Raw genomic sequence first — 24,482 nt, forward strand, 5'->3', positions numbered from 1 at the left:
CTCTTATTGTGGAGAAGAAAAAGTGCATTTCCGCCATTTGCTTTTACTTTGAAATCACAAACAGGAAATGGCAGACCCGCTCGCTTGACGGCGCCTTTGCGTGTTGGTATCCTCGCCCGCTTGTCGACTCTGGGCGGTTCCGTCCTGCCTGCCTGAAGAGCTTCGCAGGAAGAAAGCGCAGCAACGAAACGAGCAGCGTTCACACCAACATGGCGCCGGCGTACCCGAGCGAGAGTCGCGCTTGAAAAAGTGTGGCGAACTCAAACCACCCGCCGGCGAACTTTCACTTGGGGGACCGAACGTCGAGTTGAGAGCGCGCCCGTCCGAAGTGCGAAAGTTGGCGAGCGGGCTCGGCAGTAACTTGCTTACATGTCAACATTGGCCCTCACGGCGGCGTAAACAGCCGGTAAGTCGCGACGTCTTCCTCCTCAGCGGCTACTTTTGAGACTTTTTAGCGATTCTTAGTGCAGGCGAGGCGACTTGTTGAACTTCTTTCACTCCTTCTACTGCTCGACGGAAAGTGGACACAGCCACGTATCCACGTTTGTGTTGCTGCCACTGTTTATTTCCTACATTTACATTGACCTAGGGGCGTTTCTTGGCCCCCCTGGGAGTGGGGGGGGCAGGCACGTCCAAAGAGACCCCCACCCTCCACTAAAAACAAGACGCTGGCTATATTTTATTAGCTCGTTTTCAAAAGTTCTCGAAAGCAAATTTCACCCGCGTTGCACGACCGACTTAAAAGATAATTGACGCCTGAAATGTGCAAAAATAAGTTTTCGTAGAGGTCCCCATTTGATCCGAACCAGTTTGTGTCATCGCAATGTCTTCAATTGTATCGTATCGGTTCACGATGACGTAACGGCGCTCGTAAGCAAACAAAATGTGCAAGACAATTGAGGAAAGTGTGCAAACGATGACTTAAGCTTGTTTCTCTGTTTTTTTGAACGTGCGACGTGTCAGGCGAAAAGAAGATAAAGATACTTCGGGTGAACTGCTGGGCTGGATTTGAAATTTGCACTGGTTAATTTTAAAAATAGATATGGTGGAAATGAAGATTGTTCGCATCTTCTCTGAGGGGGGGGTCTGACTTCCAAATCTGATTTGTACAATACAGGAACTTGAGTTTTGAACATTGAATTAAGTCATTCTTTTATGTAAATGTTTGACTCTAGGGCAAATGTCAATCGCTTCTCTACTTACTTGAGTGGAATCCTCAAATGACTTTCAGGAAGATAGACAAAAGTTTGCCTTTGACCTTTTATGCACCTTTTATTCAGTCGACTAAATGCACTGCAATTTTGTTGGCTACAATATTGCGATATTTGGGCAACAAAAGCTCCATGACAACATTTATGACTGAGACTAAATTAAATTAGAATCAAACGGCTTTGACTGAATCCAAATTTGCTGCCCAAACAAACTCGTCACACTCATCAAGGGCCCATTGCGGGGCGTTCATGACTAATTGTGGTTGCAATAATTCCAGCAGTGCCATTGTTTTGGCAACGATCTGGGCCAATATGGAGCGTCTCTCGGGGTTCCCCTTTGGCTGGCGGCCCTCGGCCCTCGTCTTGCAGCGTTTCTACGTTGACCTAGTTATGTGGACGCATGCAACAGTTGGAAATATAACACCTCCACTCCCTCGCCTTGCCTCGCCTCCTTACCACGTGACGCCTGATTGCACTGTGGCCTCACAGGTGCATTGTGCTGCTTCGCATTCAAAGGGTCCTCAAAGAGGACCACCAAAAGTTCAGTTCAGTACATAAATGAGTCTTATGCACACGTTAGAAATTGTTGAACCATAATTCTTAACGATAGATTTATAATTTCTTTTATATCTGCGGCTAGAAAGCAAAGCGTGGAGCGTCTCTCTCGGCAAAATTCAAAAGAGCGATGGTTAAAAGCCAGCCGGCCTTCCTGTGTGGTGTTTGCATGTTCTCCCGTGCCTGTGTGGGTTTTCTCCGGGTATTCCGGTTTCCTCCCACATTCCAAAAACATGCATGGCAGGTTGATTGGACTTTCCCCTTCAGTGTGAGTGGTTGTTCGTCTTTGTGTGCCCTGCGATTGGCTGGCGACCAGTCCAGGGTGTACCCCGCCAACTGCGGCTTGTCAGCTGGGATAGACTCCAGCACCCCCCGCGACCCTTGTGAGCACAAGCGGCTTAAAAAATGGATGGATGGAATTGTCATTATAGTTGGTCTTTATTTTTATTTTTTTTATTTTATTCTGTTCATTTGTTTTTAAAGCAGGTTTGTTAGTTCTGCCTCGTTCATGTTTTTTTTTTGAATGCTTTGTTTTAGTTTAGTTATAATTAGTTTTAGTTTTAATCTATGGAGTATTTGATGAGGGCAAGATTTAAAATAATAATAAAATAAGTCAATTAAACCACACTTCTCAAATGACTGACCTTTCGTCTTCTGTACGGATGTCCAGCAATGCCAAAATGAATACTTTAAAAATAAATAAATTCCAGACAGCACATTTATGAATTTATAAAGACAAAAATAAAGGACGTTTTTGCTATAATTATACTTTTAGTACGTTTTATAAACGTAAGATATAGTTTTAGTTACTTTTCGCTTTTGTCCAATCATTGTTGTTATTTAATTGCGTTTTTTTTTTTTTCAATTTGAAGTATTTCCTCAACTATAATAACCCGAAGAGCACGCTTACTTTTCTGCCTTTGTTGCAATCCACTTCTTTGACAATCACGCCATGTTTTTGTGGTTCCGTCAACATGAGATGCAGTCTGTGCCACAGTTGCAGTTTGAATGGTCGGAATTATTTAATTGCGTGGGAGAAACTTCAGCTTTGTTTTGTTCTCCTGTTTTGCTGTTAAGCGTTGACGTGTTGGCCGAGGCGTGTCGCTACCTGGAAGAGCCGCCCCAAGGGAGCGGCGCATGCGTGTACTCTTGCATCAGCAAACAAAACCCAAAACATTCTTTGACTTCATCTTTTTCTGCGCTTGCAACTACGCTTGCTACGGCTCAAATCTGATCGGCCCGAAAAAGCTCAAATGTCAACTGGCTGAGCAGAGAAAGGAGGAAGGAACGAGCAGAAAAACGACGCTGCGGCTGGCAAGGATTTTTTTTTTTTTTGTTTTTGGATTGCAGTCGCTTATTCAACAAAGTCAGCTGATATGTGAGATACTTTTCACTCAGCTGCTCGTTCAAACGGCGAACAAAGTCGAGAAATTTATGAGAACGTGCCTGTAACCCGCACGTGACCTGCCCTTGACCCCGTGACCAACCAACCGCGAATTTGAAAGCGCCTCCGTCTTTGCATTTCGCCAGTTCGTCATCCCCGCCCAAAAAGTAACAAACAAAAAAAAGCGTCCGTGCATGGCAAGAGGCTAATGGAAAATGTTTCAAAATTCATCAACTTTAAATCTCATTAACTGGCTAATTTCCTCTTCACGTCCACTGATCGTAATTCCCGTACGATAAAACACACCTGATTAAAAGCCACAATGGCTAAATTTCCACATAAAGAGATTTATAGCTCGCTATTTAACCCGTCTAAACATGACATCCTGGTTAATATTTTGTTTATAAAATACGAGTTAAGCAGCAGAATGAACTCGTTTTTGTCCATGTCGCATTTTGTTGCTTCTGTCGACCGAAAATGACATTCCGGTGACAACCGATTACGACTCACCTGGTTTGCCAAGCTGAGCCGTGATTGGTCGTCAGATGAGCCCTGAGCCTCTGTGATGTCATTTTCAGTCGACGGCAAGTGGCAAAATGAACAAAAACGAGAGGATTTTTCTGTTGAACTCATGTTCCGCAAACGCAATATTCATCACGATGCCATCTTTAGCCGAGTGGGTCCGTGTAGAACATTTTCTTGTCAAGAGAACTTTGGGGTTGACTTCCCCTTTAATCATTGTGAGCAGAAGAACGAGCTTACAGTCGCTTACTTTCACCCACCGGCAGCTGCAGGCAAGTCATTAGTCGACACGCCATGCGCCATCACGATGTCACATCAAAACTAAAATGATGACATAACAGCAAACCGAATACTCGCAAATAATCAAACCAGTAAAACAAGCACGGAAGAAATTTTAATTGACACAAAACATGCATTGTAAATGCTCTTTACATCCTTAGTGCCGTAAAGCATTGCTGGGAGTGCTTCAAAATTTGTGCCAACAAACAACGGCGAATACAAGCTATCGTTACAAAGCGTATTGGAACCTTTGTCAGACTCTTGTTGTCACACGAGGCAAATTCGCTGATGAGCTCCGACCGTTGGCTGTATTTATTGCACTTCCCTTTGCTCGAATGAAACGAAACTTAAGATGCTTATTTTGCCTTTCGGTTGCTTCTTTGCACGGCCGCGTGTATCGCTTCCGTGTTTCTCTCTCCCTGTGATGTAGTTCCAACATAATCTATTGCATCTCACAAACTTGATTCTTTGATGTGAGGATGAAAGAGGTGACTTTTTCCTCTTTGGTTGTGTTCCAGTCGTTTGGAGCAGGAAAGATGAGCTAAAAATAGTGCAGGTTTTGAAAAGCTTGATAATACGATACCGCCGGATCGCAGAGTGCAGCTGGTGAGCCGAGAGCGAAGAGCAAACCGAGTACGACTGTTGTTGATTGAGTGCCGAAGTATATTGCCTCCATTTGACATTTTCAAAATGTCCTTAGTAAGCCTCATCAATTTTTTTTAGGCCGATTACGATAACCGATTTAGCAGCTGATGAATTTAAAAAATATCTGCGGAAAAACAATTTAAAATAATTCGTGATAATTTTTGTCCTTTAGCACTTACTCCGATCAAAACACAAATTAAAGGCAGCAGATTTAATTATTTTCACAATACATTGTCCTTTTATATTTTATATTTCAACTTTGCAACAGAGAAAAAAAATCAGCTGATTTTTGGACGATTTTCAATTTTGGGGGGTGTGGCCACAATGGGAACATTTCAATGCCTTTTATTTCTGTCTCATGTGTTAATGTGTAAACATAAAATAAATCGAGAAAAACAAAACGTCTCACTGGAGCTGTGAGTGTCACTTGTGAGCGTGACGTGGCGACGACGCCGGCGGCCAATGTCACGCTCAGCTGCTGCAAGTGGCGACTGATTGGCCCTTTTGTGTGAATTAGATGAGATCATTGTGGGAGACACACACACACACACACACACACACACACACACACACACACACACACACACGTATGCACGCATGCAACCCCCTGGGTTTAGTGGCATGAACTTGCTGTTTGTGTCTCTTCTTGGCTCTGGGTCGCATCTATCGCCACATTCACGAGCACGTTCGGACCAGTAGCGGAACGTGCAAGGCTTCGATGACGACCGTGATTCTTATTGCGACTGACTGGCCGAGTGTCGGGAAATACTTTTGCTGCAAATGGAAAGTCGCAATGTTACAGATGTGACAGCTGATCAAAAATGTTTTTTTTCTTTTTTTCTTCACGTGTATTTTTTAACAAACAGAAATAATACATTAATCGCTATTACAGTAAACAATATATATATATATATATATATATATATCTTTGTTTCGACCAGTTAGCTTAATGCTAACAAACAATCGGAAATGCGTTAACCAATAGCATTGGTGTCGCTGTTTTTAGAACAGGGGTGGGCAAACTTTTTGATCGGCGGGCCGCAATGGGTTCTAAAATTTGACAGAGGGGCCGGACTAGAACTAGATGGATGGAATGTTTTGGTAACCTCACCTCATAAGAGAGAAAAAATACATTTAATTTTAAATGAAAGTGAACAAAAGCATTACAAGAATATATATATCTTTGAAAAACCACAGTATTTAGAAAATAAAACATTAACAAGGTTTATTCATTTAATTTTTTCAAGTTCGGCGGGCCGGATTAAAACGTTTAACGGGCCGCATATGGCTCTCGGGCCGTAGTTTGCCCACACCTGTTTTAGTAGAAGGGAGTCTCCTCCAACATTTTATATTCTTCAATAATCCATGAAAAAAAAACATGGAGGGAGTTGTAAAAAATTTCCTGAGATGTTTTGTTGCAGTGCAGGTTTGACCCTTTTGCTGCGTTCGCTTTCCTCTCGTAGGCTTGATTCAAATAATCAAAGCGGATGGTTTAAAGAAAGAAAAAGTTGAGGTTTTTTTTTCCCTCTGCGGCTCAAGTTCAAGGCAGGCCGACATTGTTGGGGCTCGGTCGCCATGGCGGCGTGGATGCCTGACGATCAGCGGGGTGTTCACAAAGACTCATTTGTGTGGGATGCCGACAAGTTGACCGCACTCATTGTGACTTGCACGTATTCTATGGTGAAACGCCGTTTCCAAAAAGCCGCAATATAGTTTTACCCCTCCCACATCTTAAACTTCATGCAGCACACTTTTTAAAATAGTCTTCAGCTACTTCTACGCACAACACGGAAAGTCTGCTAGCTTAATGCTAACTGGCTAACAGACGTTAGCATAGATTTGATGGCTTATGTATTGTTTTCACTCAATTAGCTTTTTTCCCCCCCTGCCCTTGTTTTAAGACGAGAGTAAGGAATGCGCTGTATTCCAGGCCCATTTCCAACTCGCCCGACACTCCGACGGCCGCCGAGACTTCAAAGGCGTCGGGCACGGCGCCAACTTCCAGGCTGATAGTGCTGCGCCGAAAGAATGAAGCGCTATTATTTCATTTGTGCATGCTCGGTAAAACAAAAGTATGAATCAAGCGCGTCGTGACTTCCAAGGCTATTGAAATAGTGACTTCCTCACGCCGCTGACTCACCGCTGGAAAAAGTGAACTCTGTCAATGGAGGCAACATTCGCAAAAAGCGTTTCGTTTCCACCATTAAGTGCGGCGCTCTCGCCATGCACCACTGGCCGCTCTTCATTTCGACTTGGCAGAAGCGTCTTCTGAATTTATTTTCCGGCACTGCTCGACTCTCCCGTGACTTTCCTGACATGTTTGGAACAACCCGGTGATCCGCGCGTGCTTGTTTCATTGTGCTGTAGCAGACTCAAGTCGTCTTTTTTGCCTCTTCATTGTGTTTGCCGTCCGGCCAGCCTGGTCACAGGCATCTTTGCTTCCATAAAAAGTCACTTTTTGGCTGCAGTTTGCGTGTGTGACGTGGCTGTGCCTTGTCAAAGTTTCCGTCACACGGTGGCTGTTATGCAATCGAGATGTGGAGACGCCATCGAGCACCTAAGGACAAATTGTCATCCCCGTGCAGTAATTAATGTCTTGCAATTTTTTTTAATACTGTGCCAACCCCACTTCCAAGGTCTCCTTTCTCGTCCTTGGACTCAATCAAAGTAAAAATCTGAGGTGGTAGTTAACCAGCATTTCACCCGCCTTCAGTCAAGTCCTACTTTGTCCAACTCGAATAAATCCCCCTCATCGTTTATGACACCACGGATGGAGAAATAATATACAGACACACACTTGTGCACTACTGGATGTTGGACGACCGAGCTTCTCTTGAAAGGGCCGTCTTAAAATGGCTGCGCAAGTGTACCTGCAATTAAAGCCACACTTTTCCCGCCTTGGACCAATGTGGGTTAAAAAATCAAGAATATAATATAAGGCGTGGATTTATTGATTTCACATAGTGCTGCCCTCTCACAAGTCATTATTGAATCACAAGACGCGTTCGTCTTATTCAATGAGGCCTGCGAGAATACAATGCGTGCCAATGTTTATATGAAATCTGCCTGGCAACACAAGCTTGCTGAATTCTGATTGGATAAAAACGCTCACCTAAAAATACCATACTGGGCTATGAATAGATATACATATTTACACGCACACCATTCCATAAGCCTACCCTCAATTCCTAGTTAAAAATTCACATGGGATTTCTTTTTCAAATTCCACTATTTAATTCAAATTGTATACATTTATTTATTTATTACAAACGCATCAGCATTTAGTTTAAAAAAAAAATTGTTAGGCGCTTAAGCAACGAGAATAACTTTCCTTTTCCCCCTTGCAGGTGCACGTGGAACCATGATCGAGGACAAGGGTCACCGCGTAACCGACTACTTTGTGGTGGCCGGCCTGACGGACAAGTCGGCGCCGCTGGAGCACGACCTTTCCGAGGCCAAGTCGAGCGGGCCCCAAGCACCCATCACCGACCTGGCCATCATCAACAGGTCTGCGGGCGAGGCGGTGCCTGAGGGCTTCACTTGCATCGACAGCACCCACGGCGGCCAGCCGGCCAACCTCAACCACGGCAGCCTCAAGAGCCCCGAGCTTTTCCTGTGCTACAAACGCAGTCGAGGGAAACCGCCGCTCATCGACGTCGGGTATGCGCTTGCTGCCCGAGCCATTTTATTTATTTATTTACTAATATTTATTTATTGAATATTTATTTATTTATTAAATATTTATTTATTAAATATTTATTTATTTATTAAATATTTATTTATTAAATATTTATTTATTTATTAAATATTTATTTATTAAATATTTATTTATTTATTAAATATTTATTTATTAAATATTTATTTATTTATTAAATATTTATTTATTTATTGGTACTCAGCTTAGTGTTTTTGGTTCCATTTAAAATACAAAAAACATTTACACATCAATGCAATTTGCTTTTGTGGATGGCTGCAGCGCCACATGAGTGCGCACTGAGACAAGAATGACAGCAATTAAAAAAATTTTAAAAAATTGATATTGTGCACAAAAAATCGTATCGAATTTGGGCTTGCATGAATCGTTAAATCCAAAGTAATTCCCGTGTGGTCAGCGTCCTGTACGAGGGCAAGGAACGTCTGATCCAGGGCTGCGAGGTCATCCAGGCCACGCCGTACGGCCGCTGCGCCAACGTCAACAACAGCTCGGCCACCTCGCAGCGCATTTTCGTCACCTTCCGCCGCGCGCCGCCCGTCCAGCCTCAAAACTCGTTGGCGGTGACCGACATCTGCGTCATCGTGACCAGCAAGGGGGAGACGCCGCCGCACACCTTCTGCAAGGTGGACAAGAACCTCAACTGCGGCATGGTAGGTCTCTGCTTTTGAAAAAAATATTGTCAAAATGAACGACGCAATTCGGGTTTGATTTAAACTGTGAAGACGACCAATGACGAGAACCGCTGCCAAAAAAGTGTCGTCAAATTGAAACGTTTGTCTTTCAGTGGGGCTCCAGCGTGTTTCTGTGCTATAAGAAATCCGTATCGGCGTCCAATTCCATCACTTACAAAGCCGGTGAGTGGAAGTTGACAAACCTACGCTCGCCGTCCGATCGTCGTCATGCTTCGTCTTTTTTTTGCTTTTCCAGGTCTCATTTTCCGCTACCCGGAGGACGACTACGAGTCTTTCCCCCTGTCGGAGTCGGTTCCTCTCTTCTGCTTGCCCATGGGCGCCAAGATTGAGTGTTGGGCGCCAAACACCCGAGACCCTCTGCCCGTCTTCTCCACCTTTGTGCTGACCATCGGCTCTGGCGAAAAGGTGACGCAACTTGATTCCATTGACACTTTTTCACGAAACTCAAATGTCACTTTGCTGTGACGTCATCTGCGTTCAGGCTGCGCTGTCACCCGCCTTACGGTTGTGTTAAGTAGTCAATGTGCAGCTCGTGTACCGTGTAAATTCACAGGTCAACACATTTTTACGGAGAGCAAGTGCACTTTTCTAAAAAAATTTTTTTGCACTGATTTTTTTTATTTTTCTCTGGTACATCAGATTTTCAAAGTAATAATATATTAACGCCAATAATATTTAATACAGTATTTATTTAGCGATATATTTGAATTTATGGTTAGGCTCGGCAATAGGTGGAATTTTTTTAGTTTTAATTTTTAAAAACGTCGTAAGTTCTAAATTACAATGGAGGGTAAAATGGGTGTTGCGAAAGCTTTTATACGTCAAACTTCAAAAACCTGACGTGCTAGAAAAAAAGTTGACATTTTTGTAGTTCGGCAATTTGAAATTTTGGGCCCCGACGCTCCGCAAACTTTTTAATAGCTTCATCTCCAGACATTCTCGCAGCCTTGCAACGTCTTTGCCATTTGCTGAACCTCACACAAAAAGGCAATAAACTTTGAGCTCGATGCTTATGAACTCTCTCATGACGAAAGAAAATGAGTGGAGGTGGTGAATAATTTAGAATGGAAGGTAGCGGAAGTGTGCTTGGAACAAAGTTTGCTGAGCGTCTGGTTTGGAGAATGGATGGAAGCAAGGCATGTTGTCGACGTTAATTAAAAAAAAAAAGGTATTTATATATTTATAAGGCACGTATTTGGAAATGAAAAGTGGGATACTAAGAAATGACATTAGTGAGCACTTAGCAATATTTACGACGGTCGAGAGCCGCCAAAGGACGTGAAAAAAAAAAACCACTCGAGGCGTCGAAGGATACATGAAAGGATTGCAACTTTCAAAAGTGACATGCATGTTGGTTTATACGTTGATAAGTGAGGTGGATATTTATTTTGGGCTTGACTCCTTTTTGGACGAGCGCTACATGTGTTTTGTTTTCTAGGAATATTTATATCCTCGACTTTTGTTCTGTTTGGTGTGTGCCTTTTTTTTTTTTTGACTGCATGTTTGAAAACATCACCTGCTGTTGAGCCGTGTTGTTCTTCTTCCTTGACTTGCATTATGTTTGCGTTTTGCTCAGGTGTACGGTTCGGCCATCCAGTTCTACGAGCCGTACCCGGCGGACCTGCTGAGTGAGAAGCAGAAGATCCACCTGGGCCTGCTCACCACCGTCGAGAAGAAGACGGTCCCCAACCGTCCCTTGAACGCCAATAAATGCATCTGCCTCCTCTCCCGCTGGCCCTTCTTTGAATCCTTCCGCAAATTCCTCATGTTCCTCTACAAGCTGTCCGTCTCCGGCCCGCACTCGCTGCCCATTGAAAAGTGAAGCAAAAAAAAAAAAAAAAAGCAATCGAAACACGCTTTCAGACGGTGACATTTCCGCCTTCTCTCCACAGGCACATTTCACACTTCATGCACAACGTGTCCTTTCCGTCACCACAAAGGCCTCGAATTCTGGTCCAAGTGAGATCTTCTTTATCCTCGCATTGATCCACTTTTCCAGGCAGCGGAGAAGCTTTTGACGGACTGAATCGCTCTCTTTTGTCTTGAAGCTCTCGGCACATGACACCTTGATCCTCTCCCAGCCTGTTTCGACGCCGTTACCCCTCAGGTAACGCAAAAAACAAAAAAAAAAAGCTGTTGGCTCAAAACAAATCACCGTTGTTTCGGCTGCAAACTGTAGCTTCTTACCTTGAAAAAAAACCAAATGTCTCAAGTCATATATGCTGAGCCAGTTGTGCGACACTTTTGTGCTCTTCCTCCTCACCAGCGGTGCGGACTACGGCGGCCTCTTGATGAATCTGGGCTCGGAAAACTGCGCCACTTTGCTGCACTTTGTGCTGCTGGAGAACAAGATTCTGCTGCACTCGCTCAGGCCGGCGGTGCTGACCGGAGTGGCCGAGGCTGTGGTGGCGGTGAGTGAAGTCGCATCGCACGCACAGAAGGCGAAGGAGGCTCAAAAAGTCACTGCTAAACCACAAATCCTCGAGAATAATATTTCTAGGACTCTATGTCGCTACTTTTTCCCCAAACTTTAAACACTGCAGCTTTCGAGTGAGTGAGAGAGAGAGAGAGAGAGAGAGAGCATTAAAAACCTAAAAAAAACAACAGATAAAAAAAACCACACTGCATCCGTTTTTTGATTTGCTTATTTTGCAATTCGATGCCACGGCGAATATTTGCCTTCTGTTTGGAGAAAGGAGCAATTCCGGATCCCGTTTGTCCCCTCAGATGATCTTCCCTTTCCAGTGGCAGTGTCCCTACATCCCGCTGTGCCCGCTCTCGCTCGCGGGCGTCCTCAACGCCCCGTGCCCTTTCATCGTGGGCGTCGACTCCCGCTACTTTGACCTTTACGACCCGCCGCCGGACGTCGTCTGCGTCGACTTGGACACCAACACCATCTACTTGTACGTCGCGCCTCGTTCTTGTTTCTCCGACCGGCGCTCCCGAATCCAAAGCGTTTCCGTGGTGACTCGCAGGTCTGACGAGAAAAAGCACAACAACTGGAAGAACCTCCCGAAGAAGCCCTGCAAGAGTTTGGTCAACTCGCTGAGCAACTTGCACCACCAACTGGCGACAGGTACCGAGTGACAACAAAAAGTCAAGCCGATCCAATCTCCAATGTCTTTTCCTCTCCGTCCGGTTTCAGTTTCCGTCCGTCAAACGGCGCCGACGGACTCGGCGGTGGACATGACGCCCATCGAGGCCGACTTCACGTGGCACAAGAAGAAGACGGCCCTGGAGATGGAGATCCAGGAGGCCTTCCTGCGCTTCATGGCGTCCATTTTGAAAGGCTACCGCTCCTACCTGAAGCCCATCACGCAGGCGCCGTCTGAGAAGGCCACGGCCGCCGACTCGCTGTACGACCTGCAAGGTAAACGGACGCCGCGCTGCGCACCTCTGACAACGTTTAAAAAAAAAAAAAAAAAAAAATGAGCGCGTGATTGCCGAATGACAGAATCTGGAAACCTGCGGAATGCTATCGAGAGGTGTGCCACGATCGGGGCGGAAATGAAAATTTAGAATTAAGCATTGGAAAAAAAAAAAGCTTATTTGTTGGGTGGGATTGTGAGAAAGTTTTTTTTTTTGCATGGTATTCAATTTGTATTTTTTTAAGTCAAAAGCAAAAAAAATGTAAAATCCTTCACGAACACATTTGGAGCGCAGCTTTGAATTTTCCTGCCCGCAGGTTTCCTCAAAAGCCGAGACCGTGCTCACCAGAAGTTCTACTCGCAGCTCACCAAGACGCAAATTTTCATCCGCTTCATCGAGGAGTGCACGTTCGTCAGCGACAAAGACACCGGTTTGGCATTTTTCGACGACTGCGTTGAGAAGGTGACTGTCAGACCTCACTCTCTCTACTCTTCTCTTTTTTTTTTCCCCTTCACTTTTTCTGACCTGAACGTCCATACGAAAAGTTTTTTTTTTTTTTTCCTCACAATCGACATGACTGTCATCTGCTTGGGAATCTTAAGGAAGTTTTCTCTGATCCATTCTCTTGCCTTTACTGTCTTTCTACCTCTTGCAGCTCTTTCCTTCGTATAAAATCACCGACAAGGGCACCAAGGTAATTGCCTATGCTGGAATCCGATTTTTTTGTCTTCAGTTAATAAATAAATTTGTGTTAATATTCCCCTGCTTCTCCTGCCCTAATTGTCATCCACAAGAATTTATTTATTTTTTAACCGGCAGTGCTATTTGAAAAAAATAAAAATAATTTTTGCAATTGGTTTTGATGCTCATACTGAGCTTTGCATCCTCCGTGCAGGTGGAGGGCGAATCGTCGGAGGACACCAGACTGTTGGAGCTGGATGAGTCGCAAAAAAGCGAGCACACCGTCTTTGTGATGCCACCCGAGCCGCCGGCCGAGGACGGGCACGAGCCGCACCCGAAATATACGTGAGCCATCCTCTTGAACGGCGCTCGCCTTCCGTCGAAAGCCTTCAGAAGTCCCTCAAATAGTATTTCGACCCCTGCGCCGTCTTTTTTCCCCTGTTCAGTTACAAAGGTTTCCCCTGGCTGAAGATGGAGCTCTTTGACCGTCCCCGGGAGTTACGACCCGCCATCAGCAGCCGAGCGGCGGGCGCCAGTCTTTCCAGCAGTCCTGCGCTACTGGCCAAGCGCACCAAGCAGGTGCCGTGGACGTTTGCGCTCGCGCTCCTCGTCCTCCTATTGAAAGTAACCGTGCGCTGAAACCCCTCCCCCCCCCCCTCTCCAGGAGATCAAGCTGGCGTACAAAATGGCCAAGCGCTTCTACGGCGACCCCCAGCTGTGGGCCCGCTGTTTGTTCAGCCACTGCTACAGTCTGTGGTTCATCTGCCTGCCGGCCGCCGTGCGTCTGGCCAAGTCCAAAAGCCGCGCCATGCAGCAGGCCTACAACGTCCTCTTGAAAATGAGGACCACTGAGGTGGAGGTGTTGGATGAGGTTCGTTGGGAGCCTCCAAATCGGTAGCGGCGACATGAATGGAAATTCTATCACGATTCTGACTCTTACTTGATTACAAAATTGGCATCATTGAGAAAAAATAAATAAATTCTCCAATGCCATCGTTTCATGCTGAATCAACCACAAAAAAACAAAACAAGTTTGTTTTGATTTTAAATGAACTTGTTTGGGAACACCAACACACCAGATTTGAATGAGTCAAAAAGGTTCAAACCCTCAGGAACCTCCGCATCAGTCGTTATAAAATACATTTTGGCGGAAAGGGAATCCAAATCTGCAATTGTTTCATCACTTGACCTTGTTGATCATGTGACCTGAACAAAATGTAATCCCTCACGTTATTTAAAACATGTAAAAGTTTAAGAGACGCAAATCAATCAAAGACGACATACCTTGAATATTAATTAATTAATTCATTGCAAATCTGAGCCTATGGATCCAAAAGCAAACAACATTTTCTTGTCTTGTCCAAAACCATCGCGTCATTGTTTAATCGAGCGGCCCTACTTCAAGCTCCGTCAAATAATTAAGCCGTGAGCGATCACATCATCTCATTTAAAAACGTTCTGGTCCTCTCAGGTGTGCTACAGAGTGGTCATGCAGCTCTGCGGCGTTTGGGGTCTTCCCGTTATGGCCGTGCGAGTTCTGGTTGAGATGAAGAAAGCCGGCGTTCACCCCAACGCCATCACCTACGGATATTACAACAAGGTCTCACGAGGCCGTCGTTGGCACAGACGACGCCCCCTCCCAAAAAAAATAAATAGATAAATCGCTCGGAATCCTGAGCTTGTGCTCCTCCTTCGCAGGCGGCCTTGGAGAGTCCGTGGCCCAGCCGCAACCGCAGCGGCCTCTTCATGTGGACGAAGCTTCGCAACGTGCTGCGCGGCGTGGTCCAGTTCAAGCACGCGCTCAACCAGTCTGCGTCCAGAAACAAAGCCTCCGTGTCCGACGCAGGTGGGTTCGGCTCTCTGAGAAGTCGCCGGTCGCCGAATATGCGGTTTGCGCTATTTGTTGCGTCTGCCACTAGGAGGCGCCACATCGGTTCGCTTGAGTCACTGCAGCGCGGACAGCTCGGGGGACGTCAACGTGGAGGAACAACTCCAGCACGCGGGGGACGCCGCCCACAAGCAAGGTCAAACAAGTCAAACGTCCAGAAAAAAAGCTGTCAATCATGCTCCAAATTGTTGGAGCAAAGTGGGAAACCGCCCGCGTCACAACTTGTCGCTTTGCGTCCCCCTCAGGGAGCCAGTCCGATCAGGGCTACGGTTCCAAAGATGAGCTGCATGGGGAGACTGCCGACCAGACGCCCTCGGCGGACTCGCCCTCTGATAAGAGAAGGAAAGCCAGAGCGCAACTTAACGGTATTTGGAAGTGCAACGTTCGGTTCAAAGAATTTCTTTGTATTAAAATTCAATTTTGGAAAAATTCAACCATCCAAAAAGTTAGTGATTTCCAGCAAATCCTTTTCGGTTGCATGTGTGGCATCAGGTGGATATGCAAATGAAGTGGACCTTCCGCCATCTTGTGGACGAGCGCTTATATGTTCTGCCGCTGGATAATTTCTCGTGGCACACCTGCAAACGTCTCACATTACTGTGCTTGAAAATTGCCGTTGACAAAAAAAAAAAGATTGTTTTGAGTGCTGTCCAGGGTTGCAGTTGACGAAAATGTAGTCTGTCAGTGTCAAACTTTCATCTTGCTGTTGACAAAAAAAAGTAAAACTAAAACTAATGAAAACAAAATAACGCATTTACGAAAGTAAAAAAAAAAAATGAATTCAAACTAATTGAATACATACCAAAACCTTTTATGTCTGATGTCACTTTTTTCTAGCAGGAGGTGACATTGGTGGCTCAGCGGACAGCGACGTCGCAGTGGCAAAGCCTCCCGGCCCTGACGACGTTCACGCGTCTGCCCCGAGTATTGTGAAATTGTCCCCTGGGAGCTTTGACGCTGGCAGTGAATCAGGTGAGAAGGAAGATGAGGCCTTGAAGTTGCACCAAGAGATGGTCCAAAATGTTCTCCAAATGTTCCGCAGTGAAAGGAAAGCTCTTCCGACGGCACAGCAGGGCGGCGGACGTGTCCCTCCCCGAAGACGACGCCTCAAACGGAGCCGGGCGAGCGTCCGATCCGCCTCAGAAGCAGCGCAAGAAGGGCTTCACCGAGCGCAGTCGAAGTTTCAGCTTCGAAACGCGGGCCGGGATGCTCTCGGAGAAAGGCGTGGACCACATGGCCGGCCAGCTCGGCGCAGACGCCCGCATTCTGGCCGCCGCGTTCTCCGCCGGACACGCCGCAAACTGCCCCGGCGCTGCGGGCAAAGCTCTTTTTCAAGACTTGGAGGAAGAACCTGAAGACTTTCAGGGTCTGATTTTGGGGAAGCTACCGGCGGAGGAAGAGAAACACGAGGACGACGGGAACGAGGCAACGACGGAGAAGCCCGAACGGAAACGCAGCCAAACGAACGAGGACGAGTCTGCGGTGCGCGCCGTCAACCTGGAAAGAGCCGACGTGGAGGTGGGGGCGGACCCTCTTTCCCTCCTGGCATCAGAGAGCCAAGAGTCGACATCGGCGAACGGCCAGGAGGCCCCTCGCCCCGTGCCGCCCGTGGTGTCCCGCAACCTGGCGGAGGAAATCGAAATGTACATGAGCCTGCGAAGCCCGCTGGGCGCCAAGTCCGCCAGCATGGAGCTCAAGCAGGCGCACGACGGCGACGGCGACGCCCCGCAGTCCAAACAGTCGTTGGAGCGCAGGTCCAGCCTTCCGACGCCTCCGCCGCAAACTTCGACGGGCTCGCCGGCCGACGCGACCGAGCGCAGCCCCGCCGCCGTCACTCGCTCCAAAACGTTTGCGGCAAAGACCAAGCCATCCGTCGGCGGGAGCGCCGGCGCCGGCCCGGCCGTACGATCGTCGGCCCTGTCGCCGCTCATCAAGTCGTCTCAGGGCGGCTCGCTGGGCTCGGTCATCAACTCCATTTCAGCCATCAAGATGGACAACTTGCTGTCGGGGCCCAAAATGGACGTGCTCAAGTCCGGAATGAAGCAGGCGGCCAACGTGGCCAGCAAAATGTGGGTGGCCGTCGCCACCGCTTACTCGTACTCGGACGATGAGGTCAGTGTCTTACTTGAGATAGACAGAAACATTTTTTTGTTTTCTTTTGTGTATTCAGAGCCGACGACGCAAATAAGCGATATTTGGAGGCAATATTTGTTTGTGGTAAAAGCGAAATTGCAATTCTTAAATTGATTAAAATGTCGTTAAGCCTGTCTTGAATTTTTTTTTTTTTTATAATTCTACCTAAATGTTCAGGTGTCTTAAAAAGTTCAAGGAAGAATTGAATAGTTGTTCCTGTAGTTTTACAATAAATTAAGTATTAAAATAAGTCAAGAAATGGTCAACTTTGCCTTATTGTTTTATTTCCAAGTTTGCAATTCCTACGGTCTGCATCATCTCTTAGAAATTTGACTGGAAATCAACTGGAAATAAGTTTAAAGTCCATCCCTTATTGGTCCATCAGATGTAAAAAAAAAAAAAAAAAAAAAAGAGATTGTTTAAAATATAATAAAAAAAATCTGCACCAATTACTCTGGTCAACAAATCTTTACTATTTTTTAATCAGAAATGCAAGATAACTTTTCTAGATTTTTTTTTCAAAGCACTGATTCCGAATCTGTCCCAGTATTTTTTTTTCTCTTACATGTCAGTTTTTCATGATGATAAGAATATAGTAAGAATAATAGAATGTATGAAATATATAATTAGTAATATTTTTACGAATGAATGTTTTTTTTCTGCTCTAAATTACAATATCTTGTCAAATCTGTTGGTCAAACTTAAAAAGAAAATAATTTAAATATTTCAAATCGCTAAATTGCTGCAAAAAACTAAAATAAAAGGATTGTTAAATTCAGCGTCAAAAATACAGTTTAGAAAACATCCAACTCCATCTCCAATTAATATTTGCTGTTGACCAGAGTCATCGGCACGACCGCCAATCCGTCTAGCCCGAGTCTTAAAATTAATATTGTCTTTCCCAAGAAAACCTTTACCGGGAATCTGTTGTCTCTTGTAATCGTAAACCAAATTGAACTTTCATTCCCTGCCACGTGTCCACCAATCGTCTTCCTTTCTTGTTGTAATCTTTCCTGCAGGAAGAACAAGGTCAAAGCGGAGGAGGCTTCCCCGCCAGCCTGGACGAACACCTTTGGAGCGGCCGCGACGTGGACGACAGCCCGGAGAGCGGCGCCATCCCGGGCTTGGTGGCCAACGGTCTCAACCAGAGCTGCACCAGCATCGGCAGCAGCAGCGGCAGCAGCGACACGGGCCGAGGGACGCAGCACACACGTAGGCGGCAGACAGCAAACTTCCAAACACATTTGAGCAACTTCCCAACAGAAGTTGTTTTTTGTTTTTTTTCCTTCAGTTTCAGCTTTTTAAATTTTCCTAAAAGACACCTTCTATAAATTGTAAATCAAATTGAAGGCCTTGAAAACCAGATGTTTCCTTACTCATTTACTGCTCTTAAACCATCAAATTTGAGGCAAATTCATTTCATTTTATTCATCCCTTAACACTTTTTTTTTTTTTTTGCGACCAGAAATCATGGAATATTCTTAGTTTGCAAAAGAGGCAATTTATGGCCTCTTGCGAGACAGCTTAGCAAAGAAATGACGCCCTTTTGATTTGAAGAGATGTCAATACCTTCTGGCCACACTCAAGAATGACATTTTAGGTGACCAAACAAGTCGAAGCGCCCTCTGCTGGCTGTACTAGGTAATTTTGAAGAAAAAAAGTGCTACTGATAAATACAATTCAAGGTTGTTTTTCAACCTGATTATTATGCAAAAATTGAATATTTGAATTAAAAAAAAAACAATTACTGCATATTTCTTGTGAATGACAAAGAATGTGCATCTCTCCAGTAAAAGATCAGATGCATATGGCGTGCGATAGAATTCACGGACTGCAATTCAAATTGCAATCTTTCAAAACCGATTTTTTTTTTTCATTCAAATCACTTTTTGCTAACCATTAAAATGAGTACATTTCATTTCCAAATGTACTTTAATGAAGGAAAAGAAGAACTGGACCTGGTTAGGAGTTTGTTCCAACTTTTGTCTCTTGTGCAGACGCAACCGCGGGGCGAGCCGGCAGGCCTCCCGACTCCGAGCAAGTCTCTTCGCACCACGCCTCCTCCTCCAGCATCTTCCAGAGCTACGCGCTGGAGGTCAGAAAGCGGAACAGAACCGCCTCCCCTCTCTGTCGCTCGCTCGTTTTTTTTTTTTTTTTTTTGACTGTTGCCTCCCCAACAGGTGCTGATGTCGAGCTGCTCGCAGTGCCGCTCTTGCAAAGCGCTGGTGTACGACGAAGAGATCATGGCGGGATGGACGGCCAACGACTCCAACCTCAACACAAACTGCCCTTTCTGTCGCGCCGCCTTCCTCCCCCTGCTGCACGTCGAGTTTCATGACTTGCGCACGTTGAGCGGGTAGGAATGTGTGACGTGCGTCCCCAAATGGGTCAGCTTTGCTCATTTTTCGACGTTCTTTCTCCAGGTTCTACATGAATCCAAGTGCTTCTGGAGACAGTATCCACAGTTCCAGCGGTGGGCAACCGGCGGCTGCGAGTGACGCGAGGACGCAAGACAGCATCGGTTTCCCTCCGGAGGAACCAACGGAGCCTCTCGCTCACAGTCCTGGAACACACAAGAAGTATACAAATAAATTCATAGAAAGATTCTTTTTTGTTGTTGTTATTTCCCAAAGGTCGTCTACGTCAACGTTCTCCTGTTTGTGTCTGCAGTCTGGTTCCAGAGCCGGCGCAATCGGACCCGCTGGGTCTACTGGAGCACCAGGCATCGGCCAAAAGATGCAGCGGCACGTCACTGACGCGCAGCAACAGCTTTGGCGGCCCGCTGCAAAACCTGGACTCGACTCTGCGACACGATCACGGCGTCTCCACCACCAGCCTCCCCGGCAGCCTGCACGAGGTGTCGGTCCGTACAAAAAAAAAAACAATCCTGACATGCTCGTACTCCCGCTTTCTAATCTGCGCTGTGACCGATGGACAGGATGGAATGGCGAGCAGTAAACCAAATCCCAAGCCCGTGTCCGTGCCGTACCTGAGCCCTTTGGTGCTGCGCAAGGAACTGGAGACGCTTCTGGAGAATGAGGGAGACCAGGTAAGAAACCGTCAGCGCGGGTGCATCATCTTTGCCTTTGAAATGAATACACTTGCCATTCATACCTTCCACTCCAAAAAAAAAATGTGAGGAACGTGGGGCACATGCTTTTTTCCCCCCGCCGTATTTCAATAAAGTGTAATTGCACAACCCCTCCACTAGATGTCAGTGGCGCTCTCATGACCTATTTGCAGCGAGTATGAACTCTATGGTGTAAGTTTGTTTTGCAACGAAATTACTATGATTTAGAATTGCAGTGGTGAGGGTGGGGGGGCGCAAATTGTTTTCTTCTTGCTAGGGGGGGGGCGTAACAGAAAAGAAGTGAGACGCACTGATTTAAAGGGACGTTCACATTGGCACTTATAAAATAGGTTTGCGTGACATCAGTGCTCAAATTATTTTGCATACATTTACGTGACTTTTCTTGTCCATGTCAACCTGTGAAAGCAGGAAAACGTTCTGCACAATAGTTTGGATTTATTGACATCAAAATACCGTTGCCGATCGATTCTTCACTTACACACGCACAAGAATGCGCACACGCACTCGGACATGTGGCTATACAATCAACCAATGACGATTAAAATCAAATTATTTGACGATAATAGACAATAAATAATCCATATATAAAAGTTTATATTTTTTTTGGATTTTCCGTTGAGCGCTAGCAAGATGCTAGCGCCTCAGGCTGGCAACGTCCCTAAAATGAACGATTTCTTCTCTTTAAATGTGCAACGTGTGTCATCCTTTTGGTTGCGCGTTTAGTTTTGCTGTCAACTCCAACCGGGATGTCTTAAAGAACATCCGAAATCCGGATTCAATTTGACATCCTCTCTGAAAACGCCGCCGCTTGATTTCGTGTCGCCGCAGGTGATTTACACGCACAAGTTCCTCAGTCAGCATCCCATCATCTTCTGGAACCTGGTGTGGTACTTCCGACGCTTGGACCTGCCCAGTCACCTCCCCGGCCTCATCCTGACCTCGGAACACTGCAACAACGGCGTGCAGGTCGGAGGTGGTCTCGCTCGCGTCTGCTTGTGCTTTCTTTCGCTTGTCTTGCTCAACGTGCGTTTGTCTTTGCAGCTGCCGCTCACGTCGCTCTCCCAGGACAGTAAGCAAGTGTTCATCCAGATCTTGTGGGACAACATCAACCTTCACCAAGAGGCCGGCGATCCCCTTTACCTGCTTTGGAGGACCTTATGTGGGTGGAAATGGGGCGGGAAAAAAATAAAATATTAAGCACAATTATCTACCGGTCGAGCGCCAAATTTTGACTTGGCAAAAAACAAAAAATAAAAAGCATCGTCTTAAAACAAATATGTCCGAATATATCGACACAAAAGAGTTGGTGGTACCTGAATTCTAACTTTGCTTTCTTTTTGATGTTTTTAGTAGAGAAGAAGGGGACGTTGGCGCCGACGGACCACCAGGAGATCCGCACGCTCCTCAACACCATCGTCCGCAACATCCAGACCAACGACGTCTACGGCCCCATCAACCTGCTCATCCGAGAGCTCAAACGCCGTCCGGCGGACGTCAAGCGCCAGAGGTAGGCCCCCCCCCCCGACGGCCTTTGAGCGTTTCTCATGTCTGCCATTCGCTTCTCAGGAGCATTTACAGAGAAATATTATTCCTCTCCCTTGTGGCGTTGGGACGAGAGAACATCGACGTAGGTGAGTGAAAGTCAAAGCGGCGTGGTGCCCTCCTCCTCTTTTTTTTTTTTTCCCCTTCAACGGAGTTTGTGCTTTCCTGGCTCCGCAGAGGCTTTCGACCGGGAATACCATCTGGCCTACGAAGAGCTTAGCGCAGAGCAGCTCAAGTCTCTGCACCACATGGACCGGCCGCCCAGCGCCAGCGTCCAGTGCTGCCTCAAATGTTTCGGCACCCTCTTCATCTAAAGGCTTCGGACTAGTGGGTGTCTTTGGAAAGACCTTTATTCTGCATCCGCTTCATGTACTAACGTGCTTCTTTTCCTCACTAGTAAGACAATTCAGTGCACAAGTTTCGTTTATTTTTTTTTTTATGATTGGATGACATTTCTGTGGGACAATAGTTGTCAACAGTTTTGCCTCGTAATTGTTCTACTAGTGACGACAAAAAGTGTACTAGTACTTGAACCTTAATCTGGATCGCAAAGATATGGAGTAAAAGCTCAATCGGCTTTCCTTAGGTGTCAATTAGTGAACTGGGAACGCCTCGAAGGTACTTTGTCTGCTGAGGATGCAATACCGAGGAGTGCCTACTAGTGGCGCTGCTTCTCTGCTGACAGATTATTCACTGGGTAGAAGGTGGCCGATTTTTCTTTTTTTTGTGCGTGTATATGCGAGTGTTGGCTATCTCTAGACGATGACTGTTCTTAGTGCACTTTCTTAAAAATTAAAAAAAAAAAAGAAAGAAAGAAATAGGAAATACAATTTAAAAGGCAGTAGTTCAAGTTCAGAGCCCCAAATGTGACTTTGAGGCAAAAAAATGAAATCGTGGCCACAATATTAAATATAAAATGCGCCGACACAAATTGGGAATTTTTCACATGATGAAATCCAAACTGTCCAGTACGGCGCAACAGTTTCTTCCTGGTTACTAATTAATATTGCATGCTCACACGTTAGCAATTTGTGCACACGTTTTATTGATATTGTCGCCACAAATGAGTATTTGGTGTTCAGGAGTTAGCATTTTGTTGCACGTTGTTGCCATTTTTTTCCCCTCCCGTTTCACATCTGGGGCTTTGCAAGTTCACCTGTCGTGCGTGTGTGTATAAAAACATTCGAAAGGGGGCGCGCGTCTTCCTTCCACGTCTTAATGACTTTTCAAGCCCTTCTTGGACGATGAAATCGGTGTCCACTTGGGGAAAAGGTAGACGTCCGCTCATTAAAAGTCGCAAACGTTTTTTCCAGTATGTCACTGTGGCCTTGTTGGGCAGAACCGGGATCAGTACCACCCGAGTCGTCGCCCATATCGGACACGTTGGAGCTGCGTTGGTGGCAACTTTGCTCAAGTGTTTAGGAGGGCTTTTTCGTACTGCTGATTTATGAATTTGAAAACATTCCACACCGAGTGCTGCGATGGCGAACGAGCACGGACATAAGCGAACACATTCCATTTAGCAAACGGATCGAGCCGAGGTGAAGATGAGATTTTGTCACCTTGGAGTCTTAACTCGTTTGTCTTCTGAAACAAAAAAAGAGTTTCTCTATTTATTTTTGTATTATTGACATATGAATTACAGTTTTCTTTTTTTTTTTAAATGACTAAAAACCGTTTTAATGTTGAATGAGAGATTTGAACCTGTACTGATTTGTTAAAAGTGATCTCTCGCCGTCCTGTGGTAAGGAATTGAATGTCTCCATAGAAATAATGCTGCAATAAACAAACGAGTATGTGACAGACTGAAAACAAATGCCTTTTTATTGTCAACCTTTAATTTGGATTTGTTTCTTTAGGATGCACTGCTTCCAGTTAGTTTTTTTAATTGTCCCGTCAGATTTTAGCCTTTGTGTTCCACTGTCAGTCTAATCGGCCCAGAGAGCAATCTGAAAAAAACTTGTTTTGGCCCAGTTCGACTCAGCATCACATGGTGAGTTCATACACGTTTCAGAATAATTTTCGATTGCATTTTCGTATCGTTTTGATGAGTTGTTCAATTGCATTTTCGTATCGTTTTGATGAGTTCTGTGCTTGTGTGTTTTCCGGGTTGGACGAGGAGCCCGATGGGACAAAAAGTCAGGTAACAAATGTCATATTACTCTTTTTTTTTGGGGGGGGGGGGACAATGTGCAACATTATCAGGGGTTAACTTCCCTATTTGAATAATATGCAGTTGAGAATGTTAAACAGCTAAAATAATAGAATTCAGTCCTAACGCGTGAGTCAAGTTTTTAACAGTTTTAACTAATAGCAAAACGATGGACTGCCATTGATAAAACTATATAAAATAAATTAATAAACCAGATTAGTCCAGGTTGCCAACTGCTTTTAATACTTTACGTTTCTGTGTGCCGCACATTCATCTTTTGTCCACTGGGCGGCGCTGCACTCCGTGTCGGCTTCTATGTGGATCAGAAAAAAGTTTGACCAAATCAACAGCGACATGTGAGCCGCACAACGTGAACTATTTCATATTTTCGATCGCTCAGCGGCACTCAGATGGCGTACGTGAAATTTAAAACATCAAATCAGTTTGCAAAGCGAGAGGGTGGATGTACATGCAGATATTTGGCGTAATGAGGGCACCACCCCGTGTGTGCGCGTGTGTGTGTGTGTGCGTGAGATCATTAAAGATGCAATGTATGTGTGGGTGCACATCTTTCCCTCTGCCCGGCCTTAATGACGCTGCTGCTGAGTCAGCTTGCCTGCAAA

At 45.6% G+C, this 24,482-nt stretch overlaps 1 protein-coding gene across 4 annotated transcripts; it reads left to right on the forward strand.

The window, feature by feature from the left end:
* The first annotated feature begins 84 nt into the window (after window positions 1-84).
* On the forward strand, window positions 85-23,641 carry dennd4c (DENN/MADD domain containing 4C). Of its 4 annotated transcripts, none has more exons than XM_088293568.1 (34): window positions 85-406; window positions 7,944-8,256; window positions 8,709-8,961; window positions 9,096-9,165; window positions 9,239-9,408; window positions 10,580-10,821; window positions 10,896-10,962; window positions 11,052-11,110; window positions 11,270-11,414; window positions 11,731-11,906; window positions 11,979-12,079; window positions 12,149-12,373; window positions 12,689-12,834; window positions 13,028-13,066; window positions 13,268-13,398; window positions 13,500-13,632; window positions 13,718-13,924; window positions 14,525-14,653; window positions 14,752-14,899; window positions 14,973-15,077; window positions 15,187-15,306; window positions 15,779-15,913; window positions 15,984-17,053; window positions 18,094-18,286; window positions 19,072-19,169; window positions 19,255-19,430; window positions 19,498-19,653; window positions 19,745-19,931; window positions 20,013-20,123; window positions 20,994-21,131; window positions 21,207-21,324; window positions 21,516-21,672; window positions 21,732-21,796; window positions 21,885-23,641. In XM_088293568.1, exons 2-34 carry the CDS (start codon window positions 7,958-7,960, stop codon window positions 22,019-22,021), a joined length of 5,706 nt encoding a protein of 1,901 aa, XP_088149694.1. In that variant the 5' UTR covers window positions 85-406; window positions 7,944-7,957; the 3' UTR covers window positions 22,022-23,641. The 4 variants fall into 4 exon arrangements, with proteins under 4 accessions (XP_088149694.1, XP_088149692.1, XP_088149693.1 ...); XM_088293566.1 differs by having other exon boundaries at window positions 86-406; window positions 19,745-19,937; window positions 21,885-23,640; XM_088293567.1 differs by having other exon boundaries at window positions 86-406; window positions 15,782-15,913; window positions 19,745-19,937; window positions 21,885-23,640.
* Window positions 23,642-24,482: the final 841 nt, after the last annotated feature.

Source organism: Idiotropiscis lumnitzeri, chromosome 4 (assembly GCF_059441095.1).
Source record: "Idiotropiscis lumnitzeri isolate Australia: NSW breed Sydney's pygmy pipehorse chromosome 4, RoL_Ilum_1.0, whole genome shotgun sequence".
Classification (NCBI taxonomy): domain Eukaryota; kingdom Metazoa; phylum Chordata; class Actinopteri; order Syngnathiformes; family Syngnathidae; genus Idiotropiscis; species Idiotropiscis lumnitzeri.

Bases quoted from the DNA above. Each gene is read 5' to 3' on its own strand.
- dennd4c (XM_088293566.1), top strand. From the start codon at position 7,958: ATGATCGAGGACAAGGGTCACCGCGTAACCGACTACTTTGTGGTGGCC. The intron at 9,166-9,238 runs GTGAGTGGAAGT...TTGCTTTTCCAG, and splicing joins TTCCATCACTTACAAAGCCG to GTCTCATTTTCCGCTACCCG. The intron at 21,132-21,206 runs GTCGGAGGTGGT...TTGTCTTTGCAG, and splicing joins ACTGCAACAACGGCGTGCAG to CTGCCGCTCACGTCGCTCTC.